The 15,894-nt window shown below is 39.5% G+C and overlaps 1 protein-coding gene across 1 annotated transcript in view; it reads right to left on the bottom strand.

The window, feature by feature from the left end:
* Positions 1-582: 582 nt before the first annotated feature.
* Positions 583-15,894, bottom strand: part of HIPK3 (homeodomain interacting protein kinase 3) — a 57,199-nt gene continuing 41,887 nt past the window's right edge. Inside the window, exons 5-15 of the mRNA XM_082485863.1 lie at positions 14,891-15,075; positions 13,940-14,099; positions 13,434-13,557; positions 10,194-10,315; positions 9,899-10,023; positions 9,628-9,789; positions 8,331-8,627; positions 7,254-7,394; positions 3,245-3,480; positions 2,839-2,966; positions 583-1,208 (exon numbers count right to left, since the gene is read on the bottom strand). Coding sequence (XP_082341989.1) covers positions 732-1,208; positions 2,839-2,966; positions 3,245-3,480; positions 7,254-7,394; positions 8,331-8,627; positions 9,628-9,789; positions 9,899-10,023; positions 10,194-10,315; positions 13,434-13,557; positions 13,940-14,099; positions 14,891-15,075 — 2,157 coding nt within the window. The 3' untranslated portion in view covers positions 583-731. The remainder of the gene's footprint in view (positions 1,209-2,838; positions 2,967-3,244; positions 3,481-7,253; positions 7,395-8,330; positions 8,628-9,627; positions 9,790-9,898; positions 10,024-10,193; positions 10,316-13,433; positions 13,558-13,939; positions 14,100-14,890; positions 15,076-15,894) is intronic.

Genomic DNA, 15,894 nt, shown 5'->3' with positions numbered 1-15,894 from the left:
GGAAACCACACCCAATACTAAAATCATACCACACAAAACCCAAAAATGAGCATTACGCTATCAAAAAATCAGCAGATCTGAATCTTTAAGTGCTGCAGTCCTCAACATTTATATATAAGTAATAACATTAACAACCTCAAATATTTAAGGCACTATGTGTGGGAACAGTTTACAATGCAGCTGAGATTATTAGGACAACAACATTTAAGAGCAATGTTTAGGCTTTTTTTTTTTTTTTTGCCCATGCAAAAGACACATGCAATGTGAAGAACAACAGCTCAACTTTTAGGTAAGTGACTCAACATTTAAACACCAAGATACGCAATACAAACAAGTTACTTCTACACTGTACTGCTGACATATGTGCATCTGTTGCTCTAGTTCTGTACACTGAATGGCTTCCCAAATGTAGACGTGTCTTGCACTAGTTAGAAGGCAATTTTATAAAAAATAGCAGGAGCAAAACCAGACTTCTGCTCCCGTAAGTCACCTGTCTAAAGTTACTATATAAGAAGATAACATGACCAAAGACAAGTTATACCAAATGTGCAAAACACATTAAAAGTGAGTTTTTTTTAAAGCTCAGAGTTGTTTAAATTGCACCCAAGTCTACATGAATCAAAAAAATAATTTTCCTGTTGTGCCATGGCTAATATTTAATAAATACCATGTTTCTTCTTAAATCAAACTTCTGTATCATTGAGCTTCCTCAATATACTGCATTTGAGTTCTCACATAAACGGATACTGGCTGAGTTTTGTTGGACTCAATGGAAATCCCGTGTAAGCAGGTGATGCTGCGATGTACGAATGTGGCGGGAAAATCGGTTTGTATTGAGTCTGATGAATGGTCGGGGAAGGTAAGAGGCGGGGGTTTATGCCAACTGGAACTTGGTGTACTATACCACTGGGATGAGACATATTGTACGCTGGATGTTGCAACAAGGGTCTTGAGGTACACGGCGAGGCAAGGAGGTGGGCAACGGGGGCAGCAGTACTGAGGGGTGCCGACGACGGGTACGGAAGAATAGCAGGCTGTCCTCCAAGGTGGGTACTTCCAGAGAGATGCGCGTGCACGGTAGTGTGGTTTGGACTTCCTTGCGGAAGGGAGAAAGCATGACCGGCAACGCTGGCTGGGATGTAAGCCTGCTGCCTCCGATGAGCATAGTTTCCGTTCCATTCCTGCGGCCCAGATCCAAAGTGCTGAACCTGTCCACACACAGAAACGGGCAGGTCTTAATATTTCCGAGTATAAAGAGAGTTTGAAAAATGGAATAATGCACTAAAACTAGTCAACTTAAAATCAAGAGTAATATAGACAGGAATAATTAAATGCTTAAAAAAAAAAATAGCTATTTAGATAGTAGCACAGACAGGAAATCTGACAATAAGAGATGGTAAACAGAACACAAGTTATTTCAATGCTCTTGCAACAAAAAAAAAAAGAAAAAAAAAAGAAAATATAAAATGCCATGCTGGGCTGTTTTAACAGAAATACCATGTATCACATGAGCAAGGTGCTTATTCCACTCTACTCAGCACTGGCTTGGCATCAATTGGAAGTGCTGCATTCAGTTTGGGCACCATAATGAGGCACAAAGAGGACAAATAGGAGAGAAATTTTAGAGGAGAGCAGAAAAAATAATAAACGGATTGAAAATATCTGAGACAACTAGCAAACAGAAGTCTAGGGCTATGATCACAGGAAGATGTGGCAATCATTAACAGTTATAAAGAGAAAGACTAAAAATCAATTACTCCCATTAAACGATGCAGACTTCAAACTACACAGGGCATCTACCAAAGAAGGAAGGATTAGTATAAATTTTTGTAATGAAAATAACGTTCTACACTTTCTGCCAAGAGGCTGAGGAGCTGCAGTCATTAAGGAGATTAAAAATTAATACTATGCTGATCATATTAAGGTTTGCTTAGAATTAATTAAATCAATCCTTCTGCATAACCACGAAGAAGGGGAGATTGTGTCACCCGCCCAAATGTTTCCTTCGATCGAAACGGTTCAAGGCATTATTGGTAAATCCTCTTATCTACGTATAGCATGCTTGCATTTAGTATTTAACTCACAATTTAATATTCACAGTTACTCCGGAAGACTTAAACAAACAGGTACTGCTCTTACATTAAATGTACCTCCAGATATCTAACCGAAAGCTCAGCGCAGCTACAGCTCAAAGTTAATTCATTAAAAAGGGGCTTAAACTTGATGTGCCAACTTCAGTTCTCAGCCACAGCAGACACATTCACTATGTTGTTGGGTAACGACAAAAGAGTAGCCTTTAAATTAACTTTGGGTATCTTCCACCACTGGGCTGAACTACAGTCACAACCTCTTCTCCCCCAGCTTCACTACCTGGCAGCAAAGGTTGGGTTCGCTAGGCTCTATCTCATTCTCTGGATACTCAAACTACAAGCAGTTTCATGCACACTACTAATAGAACAAGACTGAAATACAGCCGCAGTTTTTAACTGCACGCTATGAGCACTTTGGCATTTGGATGTAGGAAAAAAAAATATCCTGCGATATTTTTCATTTTGTCTCGTGCTTTGATTTCGCGTAGGCATTGATAATTTTCCCAGCGTGGCTTTTCTAGCATTTTTAAAAATAAAGTCAGCTGCTTTAAGAAAATGACCAAAAGCGAAAGATACTTATGACTTGCCCAGTAAGTTGAAATCCATTTTTCAAGATTTGAACGCTTCTGTAATCAAGCTGTAGAAAACCTGCAGTTGCCATTGACAGCAATTGAAATTGTGAGCATTCAGCATGTTTGGAACCCCAAGACAGAGAAAACACTTCTTAGACGCGAGTAAGTACACATACCTGACTGAAGTTTAGATGTTGCTGATGGAATGCTGATGTCAGTTTTTGCTGACGGTTTCCTACAATAGAAGACTGGTTTATTCTTCCCAGGACAGACCGACCCTTTTTCAGTGGCTGGCATGCAGCATCTTCAAAGAAATAAATGAACAACGTTATGTTTTTGTTGTCGCTATTCTCTTCCAACAAAAGTTAGACCAAGTTTCATTTGCTTCAGCATACAGGGAGAAATAATAAAATAACACACTAATTAAAGTCAAAAACCAACACAATTTAGAAGCGTTTATTATAGCCTAGCAGATATATAAGTAGGTCAAAATCCTCATGTGTGTGGCCATTGAATAAATATTCAAGTTTCTATTCTTATCCACAAGTATAGAAAGAAAAAAAATCACCCGAACTAACTTACCTGTATTCACCACCTGTTCATCAAGATGTAACCTGTTTTCAAGTCTCATTGGTGGTACTACTACCGTGCAAAGGGCTGATTTGGTTTCAGGATTAACCGATGCTCTTGCTTCCTTGTTTTTGTTGGTATTAGCTACAAAGCCATTTTCCACAAACGGGCTGTCGTGTCCTGAAGAGTCTGAAGTTGGGGAACCATCCACCGTATCGCATCCGCTTTCCTGTTCGTCATCTGACATGCTATCAAAAAATAAAAGTATTGCACTGAAACAAATACATTTTCATAATATAGATGCATTTTATTAGATTACCACACAAAATTTAGGGAAGTGAAACTACTCAAAGGTGGATAAAGATGTTAGATTTTAATTATACAAGCACAGACATTCAGATGGCACTTCAATAATCAAACTCATTCTACCCATAAATTGCCAGGCTCAGAGAGAGAAGATAACTTCTACGTAAAGACTAAGATGCGTAACCCTATTTGCATCCGCTTTGTAATTTATTTTCTAAAAGATTTTGTACTTATAAACCACCTGAAGTTTAGATTTTTAGGTCCAATAAAAGGCTGAAGAAGATTATCTCGTTTCCTCCTGAATCAAAACGTACAGTTCTCCCGATGGTTATTATGCTAGCAAATGAGAACACACTGATCTAATTTCCTTCTAGGAATCAGCCACATCCCGGAGCCTGCGAAAAGCCGTCCCTGGGGCCCGCGAGAGTCAGGATGGGATAGAGAGCGCTGAGGAAGCAATCTGCACAGGGGCAGGCAGCTCCCTCTCAGCTGCACAGCAACCACCAGCACCTACACTAGACCTTATCTATGGAAAAATTAGGTCTCCCTGAAGCTCCTCCACAGAGCGCTGCCTGTGCGTGACTGATAGATTCTTTGTCCCAGATTTAGACTGAGGAGACAAACGCAACCTTCTAGTTACACGGCGGCTATTTTAACGCTTGTGGTCTGTGAAATCCACGCTGGTCAAGTGGTGCAACTCATTTATTCAACCACTGCTTTTACCAAAGCAGCTGGAAGGAGGAAGAGGCAGAGAAGCCAACTCATAATAATAGCCTTTGCTAACGTTTATTGAAGCGCCGTGCTTGTATCAAAAGAAGAAAGGGCTAAGAAGATGGTACAAGCCAGCTGCCAAAGGCGAGACCACAGTTCAGTCAGTGGAACCAGAACCAAATACCTTTTAGGCAGCGAGTAGCAAACAACCTGGGAAAGGAAACTAATTTGCAATGAGCTATATTGCCAGAAAAGATATTTCATCTCATTTATGTATCATTTATTACACAAGCAAAAGGTACATCACAGACACATCACTAACAACAACAAAAGAGAAATCTGACTGGTCTTCAACTGGGACTGTGCCAGGTATAGATTATATAGATAGCAAGAGATACCATTCACTTAATGGAGGTAAAAAGAACAGTACGGGGTGATGAATAAGTAAGTGTAAGTGCTAACAAAGCTCCTGGTTAGACGGGATAGGCATGAGAATTAAGAATTTCTATAAACTAGAAAACTCCAGTTTATGTTACAAACTGGTGGAATACATGCTTAACCTAAAACAAACAAGGAATAGCAGCGAATTCACTAATCCCTAAACACATGGTCAAGTCCTTTGATGATTTTATAGCTAATATAACTGGTCCTTATAGCACAGTGATTAAATTAGGACAATATAAAGAAAACCATTTATAAAATTTATTTTTTTTTGTGAAAAGTACTTCGACACTATGAGGGCCGGCACAAAAACCTGAGGTCTTAGTCAACAGAGCTAGGTAATTCTGAATAGTTTTTTAAGTAACAAATAGCGATACTGTGACAACTACTGAGCAATTAATTATATTTCTACATTCTTAACTTTTGATTCAAGTTACTAATTATATGACTTACTGTAAGTCAAACGCTAAAGAAACCAGAATCTGACGCGTTCCTCTGCTGTTGACATAAAGGTGAATTACAGAGGGGTGAATTACAGTTTTGGTATTAAAGAATATCATAAGAAGGACTGACAATTTTAACTATCAACCAGTAAGACTACCTGATGCCTCCCAGTACGAGACATGTCTTGTTACCTAAATCTTTACTAAAATTCAACCGTTTGAGTGGAAATTCTTCAAACTCTTCTAGTTATTCTCTTGTTTTACAGGCAGAAATGACAAAACGCTTGAAAATAGGACCAGGGAAATATACCTGGTTTAGTCAATCTATGTAACTCTGGCAACTTTTTATATCAATATCTCCGAAGTCCCAGAAATGGCAAAAATTTGTCTGGGATTATCTTCTACATGATGAAGTAATGCTAAAAAAATGAAAAAACTACCCACGCGCTCCATTACTATACTTTCGTCGTTGGATCTAGCAGTTGTGGCTGCAGATGAGTTGGATCAGTTTAGTAACCTGACAGAAAACCAATCCACCCAAAAACCCGTGAGACTGGATTAAGCGTAACACAAAACTGCGCCTTGAGTAAACAAAACCTTTCCCTACTCCTAGCACTCACCGGACTATACATGTCACCTCCTCCGAACGTGCCTTCCTCCCAGCCCTGGACAGTACAGCGAGTAACTCACTACACCTTCCGGCATACTCAGTGCCCGGTACTGCAGAGATTTGTTCACCAAAGATTTGGGGCCTTACAGAATACCAAATGGATGTCAAAGTTGTTCATGCAAAAGTCTCCCACCCCCTCACACCCCACTCCCCACCCCCTTTTTTTTTTTTCCTAGGGAAGAGGGTTGTGTTTATATGAGCAGAATCATTTATATATATAAAAATTATCCATTATAAGCATCGTTAAGTCAGGCTGTCCAAAATTTAAAACAAATAAAACTGCCCAGACAGACTAGCAGTTGCATTTCCTTGTCAATACACGCTGTGACAGATTATTTAATTACTTAGAAAAACCCTTTTTTTCATTAAGACTCCAATCTTACTTGTTTTGCACAATGAAACCGCTCTGAGTTTGAATCGCTCTTTTCTATACCTCAAGCTACTCCACAGAACAAAGGAAGTGAACTGTTGAATAAAATTAGAAGAACTGGTCATGCTTATGGCAGCCACAGGTTGCTTGAAAAAAATTAATTATATCCCTAGGTCACAGAATTTCTATGGGATATTGAGTAAATCATATCAAATCAAACTTTTCACCAATACCAGCAACTATATATCTTGAATACTTCTTGGTCCCCAAACTCCTATGTAGAAATCTGATTTGGAGAAGTGCCAAGTACTCACACCCACAACTAAAGTTTCAACATATTAGCACCTGAAGGGCAGGGACCTAAATAAGAGGAAAAGCCTCAAGCAGAAGATCTCAAGTCAGTGGGAACTTCTGACTGTGTCACAGTTCCACATCTTATGGGTACCACACAGATAGACACCTTAGTGTCAAGCTCTCGGGTACCGTAGCAAAAACGACATTCATCTTCAGAGTTACGCTGAATGTTTCTCTAAGACTGAGTTTTGAATAATGTGCAAAAATAAAGGCTGAAGTAGGCATCAAGCAGTGAAGATAAAAATATTTAAAAGCTGCTCGTATGAACAGTGTTGACATAAGTGAAGCTTATGTTTGGTAGAAGAAGAAAGGCATCGATGTCATTGAAGATTACAATACAAGATACACAAAGGGAGAACAAGAAGGTGCAAAAATTAAAGATGTTCTGGTAACTTCAAAACTGTCACATCCTACTTTGGCTTACTTAATTCTGCAACCTCAGAAGATTTTTGCTCTAAAGGAAGTTGTGTGCAACATGCTTATATTTTCTGTGTAAAAAACATTCATTCAAGTATTCTGACAACTTCCAGTGTAGCAAGACGGATCTGTTAGGAACAGTAAAAGAACAGTCTATGCTGTGCAACTGTAGGCCAATAAAGTAAATTTTAAATACATCACTTAGCCTCACCAGACGGCAACATAACAAAACCCTCGCGTTTTTTATTAGAAACCGAGTCTGCTGTATAGTAGGAACTTTCTTTTTGCTGAAAGGAGCACAGCTTTTACCTGTTGGATCTCTTGCAAGGAGATGGACTAGACTGGCCCGAGGAGCTGGTACTCAGGGTGCTATCAGGACTGCTGAGAGAACACACGCGGTCAATGTTCAGGGTGTTCTGGCAGGCTTCGCAGTCAAGGCTACCTTTACACCTACCACACAAAAAGAAAGTGAGCAAACGTACCATCTCGCATTCGTTCTTTCCGTACGCCACTGACTTAGGTTTAATTATGGAATAAAGAGGGGGGCAAATATTAGAAAAGGTCCCTTAAATGTAAATCAACATTGCTTCTTTTACATCCAAACCAGATTTTAAATATTTTCTGAGTTCTTTTGGAAATTCTAGACTAAACATGCATTTTTGGAAGCCTACCGACTCAATAAATTTTTTACTGAATCAATACTAAAACAAGTAGATAAGAGATTTTAATACAACAGTTCAGAACCTTGAAACATCTGGCAAAGTCGAGATTTAAAATACAAGTTCCTCCAGTTCAGCATCATTACAAGTAGAAATAAAGTCGAGCAAACATTAAAATTTCATGTTTGCTCATTTAAAACAATACATGCTTCTTTGACAGCTTTGTGAAAGAAAACTCCTTTGGGGGACCACATTCAGCATCCACTTTTGTACCCAAATGCAGACCTTTTCATACTGTTAGCCAAGTATTTTTAACCCATATGTATGTAATGTGAACTCCTGGATGCTACTGCTGGAACGATAACATTGATTATACAAAGCCGGAAGACTGATCTTCAACAAATAAACAGGGTATGACAGTATTAAGCAAAAAAAAAAACGTATGTTGGAGATAAAAGTATTCTGTTTTAACCGAATCTGTTATAAAAGAATAAGAAGTTACTTATTTCCTGTTGCAAATGCCTCACGTACATAGATGAATGAGGCAGACTTTTGAAAGTATTTTTCACCTTCAAATAATGTCCTGCTACAGCGCTAACTTCTTAGTGAAATCTGATTAGAAGTGCATCGTTTGCCTTTTTCTATCTGGCATTTGTTAAATACAGTAGCCGCGCTAAAGCAGCTATATTAAAGTAACACCCTAATAAAAATAAACGCCGGTTCTTACTCTCTCAGTGAATGTGTTCGTCCTATGTCATCTTCATCTGTGTCGCTGCTGATGGTGATCACGCTGACTGCGGGGCTGGGGGAACCGGCAATGAAGATAGCCTGGCGCTGTTTGCTTGAAAGAGATGAATCAGGGTCCAGCCTGACCGACGCTTCACAACAGTTACTTTCCTGTCCTTCTGCGTTATGATTGTCCTGTGCTTCTATGCAACTTATTCTCTTTACAGCCTTCAGGTTAAGTATCTTTGGAGATAGAAAGGCTGAGTTTTGGATATTGGTATTTTGTAACACATTGCTCCTGCGAAGAGAACACACCGTTTGATATTTAGTGAATCTCTACCGACAGACCTGAAAACTCTACTGTCTTCAACAAAAACAACAGAAAGCAATGTAGGTTCAAACACCAATTTCCTAAACTAATACGAAGAAAAACAAATCAGCAAACGCAGTCGTAAATACTTGGCATATATGATTTCAGACATTAAGAAAAAAAAAAAAAGAATCCAGAAACTTGCTAATAAGAAGCCACGTTGCCGCATCCAAACTAAGTAATATCCAAGACTGAAATTTGCAACAGCACTGAACACAATACATTGACAATCCCGTTTTCTCATAAGCAAAAAAAGAAAAGAAAATCCTGTTCAGGTGCAAAACGAGCAAACAAAACCCAGCCAGATTTCCTGCAAAGGTTCTCCCTGAAAACAAAAGCTGGTAGCCCCTGGATGAAAACCTGGCTTAAAACAAGACTGCTGAAATTGCCCCTCCGCGACCCACGCTTTCCCCTCTACTGAGCATCCCACACCTTCCCAAATACTTTGTATGGCAGTGGGGCATATTTTCTTCAGAGGGCAGCTGGAGTATTTTTGGCCACCAGTGCAAGACAGACTATTCTTAAAACGATCATAAGGCGTTTTACAACCCTCTTATATAGTATCTCTTTATTTTTAGTTGCCTAAAGCTGATATATCCTCATGCACATAAGCTTCGGAATATCTCATTAGAGCTACCTCAATATATTTTTATACCTTCCCAAAGGCTACAAAGACAACTTTGCCATCGTGATAGGCACATACTAACCAACGGGAGCTAACACCTCTCACTACTGCAAGTATTTTTCCACCTAGTCCGTATTACCAAAATAACACTAAAAAGTCAGGGCAGAAAGAACAAATTTTCCCAAAAGACTGTTTAAGTACAACTGTCGCTAACAAACACGCTACTTTTACGGGCTATTCCCCTGCCCACTGAACAGCAACTACAGATACGCCGTCTCCGAGTGTTAGAAATATTCTACCAACCTGTTCCGACACAGTTTGTTCCTCTTGGCAGCTGCAGGCTGAGGCCAGACAACATGTGCAATGCCCACACTAATCGGCTGAGGGGCAGACAAGGTTATCTGATGTGTTAAAAGAGGCTGCGGTATCATTGAATTGTAATGGGTGCCCTGGGTAATCATCTTCCTGAGGAAAAATAAAAGGCGGTTTTAAATTGCAAGTCATTTGCATCGCATCAGCGGATCTCGTTAAAGCAAAGCCATCAAGGTATGGCGCAAGAAGTACGGGGACTTACCCCCAGTCTCCAAGCCTCTGTGGGCCAGCCACAGGATCGGAGGCCAGAGACGTAGCAGGAGCTGCCACTGGCGCCACTTGCTGCCACGCGGGAACCAGTAGTTGCTGGGTCTGATTCGACCACGTCTGCGGTGAAGCAGAGAAGACGGCATGATGCAAAGAACGACTGAATTTACAGGAGCTGCCTGTCGTTCAGCACGAGACAGGAGGAGGACTGCCACAGAACTCTACAGGGCAAAAATATTTACTAAGTAATAACACCACAAGTAAGGTTTTTTACTGGAAAGTCAGCCAACCTGAGAAAGGATTCCTGCTCGAATCTGTAGCGGCTGAATTGCGTGGGCTTGGGTCACCAACGGAACTGCGTTATCCACCCTCAGGGAGAAGCTGGTGGGTTTACTATGGTTTGTAGGAATCCCTGTCAGGGAGAAAAACAGGCACCCACGAGCTTTAAGCAAAACATCAGTCTTGCCTATATTTTCTGAGCAGAATGCAAACATAAAGGATAATTTTACATCGTTTTACTATTTTTTTTCTCGATGTGTTTATGATCTACTTCCGTAATTTAGACTTCCAAACCAAATAAATCAACGCCTAAAAGATTTTTGGGCCACTACATATCTGCACAAATATCTGATGCTGTCATTTCCAGAAAGAACTGCCAATAGCTACTGTTTGGAAACCGACTACTAGAAAGCGGAACGACTTTGGCAGAAAGTTCTGCAAAGCTAAGCATTTTGCTCTTTATCACACATGACATTAAAAGTATTTGAAAGGAAGCAGACAAAAAGTAAGCAGAACTGGATTTCAAAGCTTCTCACGGCTGACTCCCGCACATCTCACGCTCTGTACTTCCAGCGAGCTGAAACCCGTTCCTCTTTGCTCTTACAGATGGCAACACCGCATGTATAATGCCCCTATTTGTTACCAACTCTGTCGTGGGAAACAATGTAAAATTTTCTGGGTATGCCATCAAACACTTGCAGTAGAATCCATAATCCTATTCCTCCCTTCATCAGAATAACGCAAACCACAGCACTGCAGGAATTTTACCACGAGAGCACAATAGGAAAAAGATGCATTTCATGCTCTCTATAGATTTCATCGTTTTCACAGGAAACTAAGAGACCTACAGCAACGCCGCAACGTTTACTACTAATAATAACTGTTAAGATAAAAATGTTAAAGTAAAATGAAAGAGGGATTTGTTAACAGATACTGCAATAGAACAGCTATGCTAGAAGAAAACACCGGCTAAGCAATTTACTAATTTCACCTTCTAACTGCATTTTGCATCTTGTACTTTAGTCAAAGACTAAGCAATGGGTGTTTGGAGGTACTAAACCAAAGATTAAAAGTGGGGCTTTTTAAAAAAATCGTTACAACAAAGGATGAAAGAAAATCTTCACCTGACGTAATTCTCTCGTGTCGTAACACAACACTAAGTTATAACTGTGTACTCCAAAGCTTTTAATTTTGAAACGCTGTTGACTTAATTTTTTCCATACAGCCATCTAGAACAGCAACATCTTAACTCTGCCAGAAGCAGCGAGCTTTACCACTTCAGATATTCGACAGAGCAGCCAAGCAGGGAAACCTTGAAGCAGTGCCAGACACCATTAATAACCCTTTCCCTCCGTGCCAGCAACTCGACTTGTCACCTATGTGATGAAAACAATATATTGCCTTCATTTAAGCTGTAGCAGAACTTCCATTTGGAAATTTATCATCATACTAAGAATACAGCGTACAAATCACAGATAAATTATTTGCCTGTACTGTTTCCTTTCCTATAATCACTTTATTCTTCTGGGTATAACCAAAAGAGTAGGGGTCTTAAATTATGGAATATGTCGTTGTGTAAAGCCTATATACAATTTAAATAGGAAATGACTTATCCCTACTAAGTGCTCAGAAGGAAATCCATACGAAGCTATGCATTTAGCTCATACGGCCTCTGACACTCTGCACGGGGAATACTCAAGAGCTTTCATAAGCTTCTGGAACCCAAGATAGATGCAGCAGCCACAAATAACATTACTGATAAAAGTTTGCTGTATCGGTCTTTATCTAAAGAGATAAAGACTTCCTGGGTTCTAAGTTTAGGTTAAAAGTGGTTTGGTTTTTTTTTTTTCCCCAGAGTGAACCTCATGTGATTTCTGTAACTTCAACCTGGGGACGGAGATCTAAGGAGGAGTCTGAAAGTCATTCTTAAAAAAAAAAAAAAAAAAAAATCCTACTTCCTAGAAACTCTGTCATTTTGAGATCTGATCTCCGCATAAAGCTGAACATCACCAAGACAGACAAATTGCATCTTTAGAGACGAAGATTATAATCAAGCTAAGTTAATAAGGAAACAATAAAAGCTACCTTTCCCTCTCCATAAACTGATCCTCTCTGATCAGCCCACTATAAACAGAAAGAAACAAGTTGTGCTTGGTATGTTTTGAGACCTAACTGAAGTTTTAAAGACTCCTCCAAAAAACAGGACCTACATTTGCATGATGCAAATGCATTTGTTTAGGGAAAGAGAGATCGGCTGCATTACCGTGTGTCCTTTTAGACAGGCACATCCTTATTTGGTCATTTTCTACACTACGGAAACAGTTGTGTGCTAGCATTTCCACCTCGCAGTCTTCCCGATGTTTCTGATAATTGAGCCCTCAGCCAATTATTTCTTTCCATAACTACAAAACTGCATGCTTCAAACGATCTTATCCTTTGTAATACAGGAGAGTTCAGCCAAGCTGCCCTTTCCTGCTCGCAGCACGATGCAATCCGCGTTCTCAAAGACTTAGTTACGTGGATTTCAGCCATCAGAAAGCTGCGGCAGTTCTATCCAGCGTTATAACCACAGGACGGTAAACGTGACCCTGTTTGCACAGGGCAGCTACATCCTTAAACGAGGCCCCAAGTTTCCGGATGTTTTCTTAAATATTCACTTGGACGTCCAATAAAGAACACCAACTTTATTATCCAGATTTATCTCAAGAACTTTTATGTTTCCTTATCCTTATCCCTAGGGATGCAGTTGGGGGGTGGGAACACACAACAAAACAAAACAAAGAAAGAAACCCAAACAAATCACCACAACCCAATCAACAAACAAAAAAATCCCAACACACACAACCACCAAAAAAGAAACCAAGAAACCACGCCACCAAAAACCCCACAACACTGATATTCCCCTCAACTTTCTTGTTTCCTCTCAAATTTTATTTCAGAACACCCCTCCTTTCTTGCTTCAGCTTCCACGTTGCGTCCCTGTCTTTTGTCCACGAGAGAGAGAGACATACGTATACACACGTATGTGCGTGGTACGGTGAAGACGGGCTCTGGATTTTCTGCAGATGCTGATTTGCTGTTTCCTTCAGAAAGGTGCAATTTATCTGACTCACGTGCTCATTTTTTACGACATAATGAAGTTCTTTTAAATACACAGCTTAAGCGGATATAACGGAGAACTGAAATACTGCTAGCAGATAAGACAGTAACGCTCGTATTTCGGGACCTGTAACAATTACAGTTAAACATACCTTGAATAGTTGGAGGGCATATAATCAACGCCTGTTGGAAAACATCACTGCAACCAAACTGCGCAGTTCCTGCCTGCAGCGGTATCCCTTGGTGCAAAACCGAATGGGCAGATGCAGTTAGCGCCTATGGGAACCGATGCAATAGAGGCAACGTTAGAACTGTGAATCTAAACATCTCCCACGCTTGTCCCGCCTGCTTCTACATTAAACAACCAAACTAACTTACAAAAATTAACATTTCCAACACGGTTCACAGGAAGCAATCCCGTTTGGCCACCGGAGGGCACCATAATACAGCACTGCTTCACTATGGCAACAATTTTGAAACGTACTGAATTCTAAATGGTTGGTTTGTTTGTTTGTTTGTTTGTTTAAGAAAACATTAGTAAAAAAAGAGAGTAGAAGACAGTAGATTTTGTCACTTACTAGATGCACTTTTTCAATTCTGAAATTAATTAGAGAAACTGCGTTACAGGAATTCATAATTAAAAAAGAAATGCTTTTACCTGACTTCTTACCGGACCAATTTTGGTAAAGCTCGCAGTCAGATTAGCTGCACTGCCTGAGGCAACTGGTCTCATAAGTGATGTTTTATTGCGATTACTTGAGTCGTACAAATTTGATCTGCATTTGCAAACATCCATGATATGAAAACAGGACTTCACTCTGTCAAAACCAGAAAGTAAGTTGCTTTAATTAGAATTTCATGTAGTTAAATGTATACAACAATTCCCCAGAACAAGAAAAAAAAGAATAGTTCAAAGCCCACCGTTCCCAGTTTCACGGAATGGCACCATACACAGAAGCAGAAAAAAGAAATACTGCTATTACAACGTTCATGTCAAGCCTTTGTAATGCATATTTTAAAAATCAAGAAAAATACCGCTCTTTCCTGCTCCTTGTACCTAACACCATTTTCTAACAACTGCATACAAGCCAGAAGGGTAGTTAACTAAATGGATGGGAAAGCCCCTTCTTTCAGTGAAATGCTTGCACTTTAGGCGATCCACAGTGAAATGCACAATTCCAGGACCGCAAGAAAACTTTAAATATACTCCATATTAACCAACGCATAAAAGAAGTTATCGGAGACCTTCATCTCAAGAGGAAATGCCTACCCTAGCTCTCAATGAGTGACAGGAACTAAGGCTCTTCATACTTCCAAAAATCAAGCCCAAGTTTCTGCGGCGTTGCAATTTTATCAACCATGCAAATAAATGATAACTTAGAGATCTATTGCTCTAAATATTACTTTTCAGAAAAAGAACCCAAACAAACCCATAGCTATTCAAAGTTTTCTTGACCAAGTAGACGTGTCTAATATTGCAAACACTTGAAAGAATTCTCTAAGACGTTACAAAAGATTTTTCTCTCTGATAGCTGATGAAAGAATACTACTATACACATGAATCACTACAATGGAGATTTTAAAAAAATAATTTTTGCGTGTTACATACTGGTTGCTATGAGGAAAATCGAGGAGGTGCTTCATAGTAACAAAAGAATGGTTCAGGGTCTCAGCTGGAGTGATTCTTAAATCGGCATCGATCAGCAACATTTTCTTCAACAGACTGACAAATTCCCTCCTATCTGCCTTCTCTGCCAACAGGTCACTTCCTTCCAAATCCATCACCATGTTCACCTGGCATTGAACAAAACAGTCAGACAGAAGACATGCATATTGCTTTAACTCTTTCTGTTATGGCTTTCTGCTATAAAATCCTAATATTCAATGATTTTATCACGTGGGGCACAGTGAATTTGCCAGCTTATCCCAGCACGGTTGGCTTGGAATTGGTGACTTTTTTTCTGCGCACACACTCCTCCCCTTGCACCCTCCCCAGCTAAAAAAAACCCTGAAGGCTTTATTCCAGGCTGGTACTTGGAATTTTAAAAGTAAGATTTGGGACAAAGATCTTTATATGGTCTAACTCAAACTACAGAGGTAGCCTTCAAAAAGACTTTCAAACATGCATTAATGCCAATCTTGCAAAAAGATTTGATTCTCTTTTCAGGATATGGCAGAGAATGTTGTTAACTAGAGAGTTACAAAGCTAAAGAAAAGTGTGGAAACAATTACGTTTTTTTAAAAGAGAAAAAAAAATTGAATTGATAATTATACTGTTAAGATAGCAGAATTATACTGGAAAACATGTAGTTAAGATAGCAGGATGCATATGCTTTTTTTTTTTTTTTTACCCAGAATGGCAGATCAGGTAGAAGAGAAAGTATACATTATACATAAAATTAAAGGGTTCCCCCCAGCACGAGGACAAGTACCCTTTTTTAACACAAGCGACGACAAAGGAAGATCTTTATAAAAAGCCCTACGGACTGACATAGCTACACATTTTCCTCAGACCAAAACATACAGAGAAGAATGGATATGACTGGTATACACTAAATAATATTATAAAAGGTGTTTATTTCAAAGCAGTGAAGTGTTTCAAAATCACACATT

Source organism: Vanellus vanellus (assembly GCF_965231255.1).
Source record: "Vanellus vanellus genome assembly, chromosome: 6".
Taxonomy (NCBI): Eukaryota; Metazoa; Chordata; class Aves; order Charadriiformes; family Charadriidae; genus Vanellus; species Vanellus vanellus.
The sequence above is the reverse complement of the archived record's forward strand: the minus strand, read 5'-3'. Positions and strand labels throughout refer to the sequence as shown.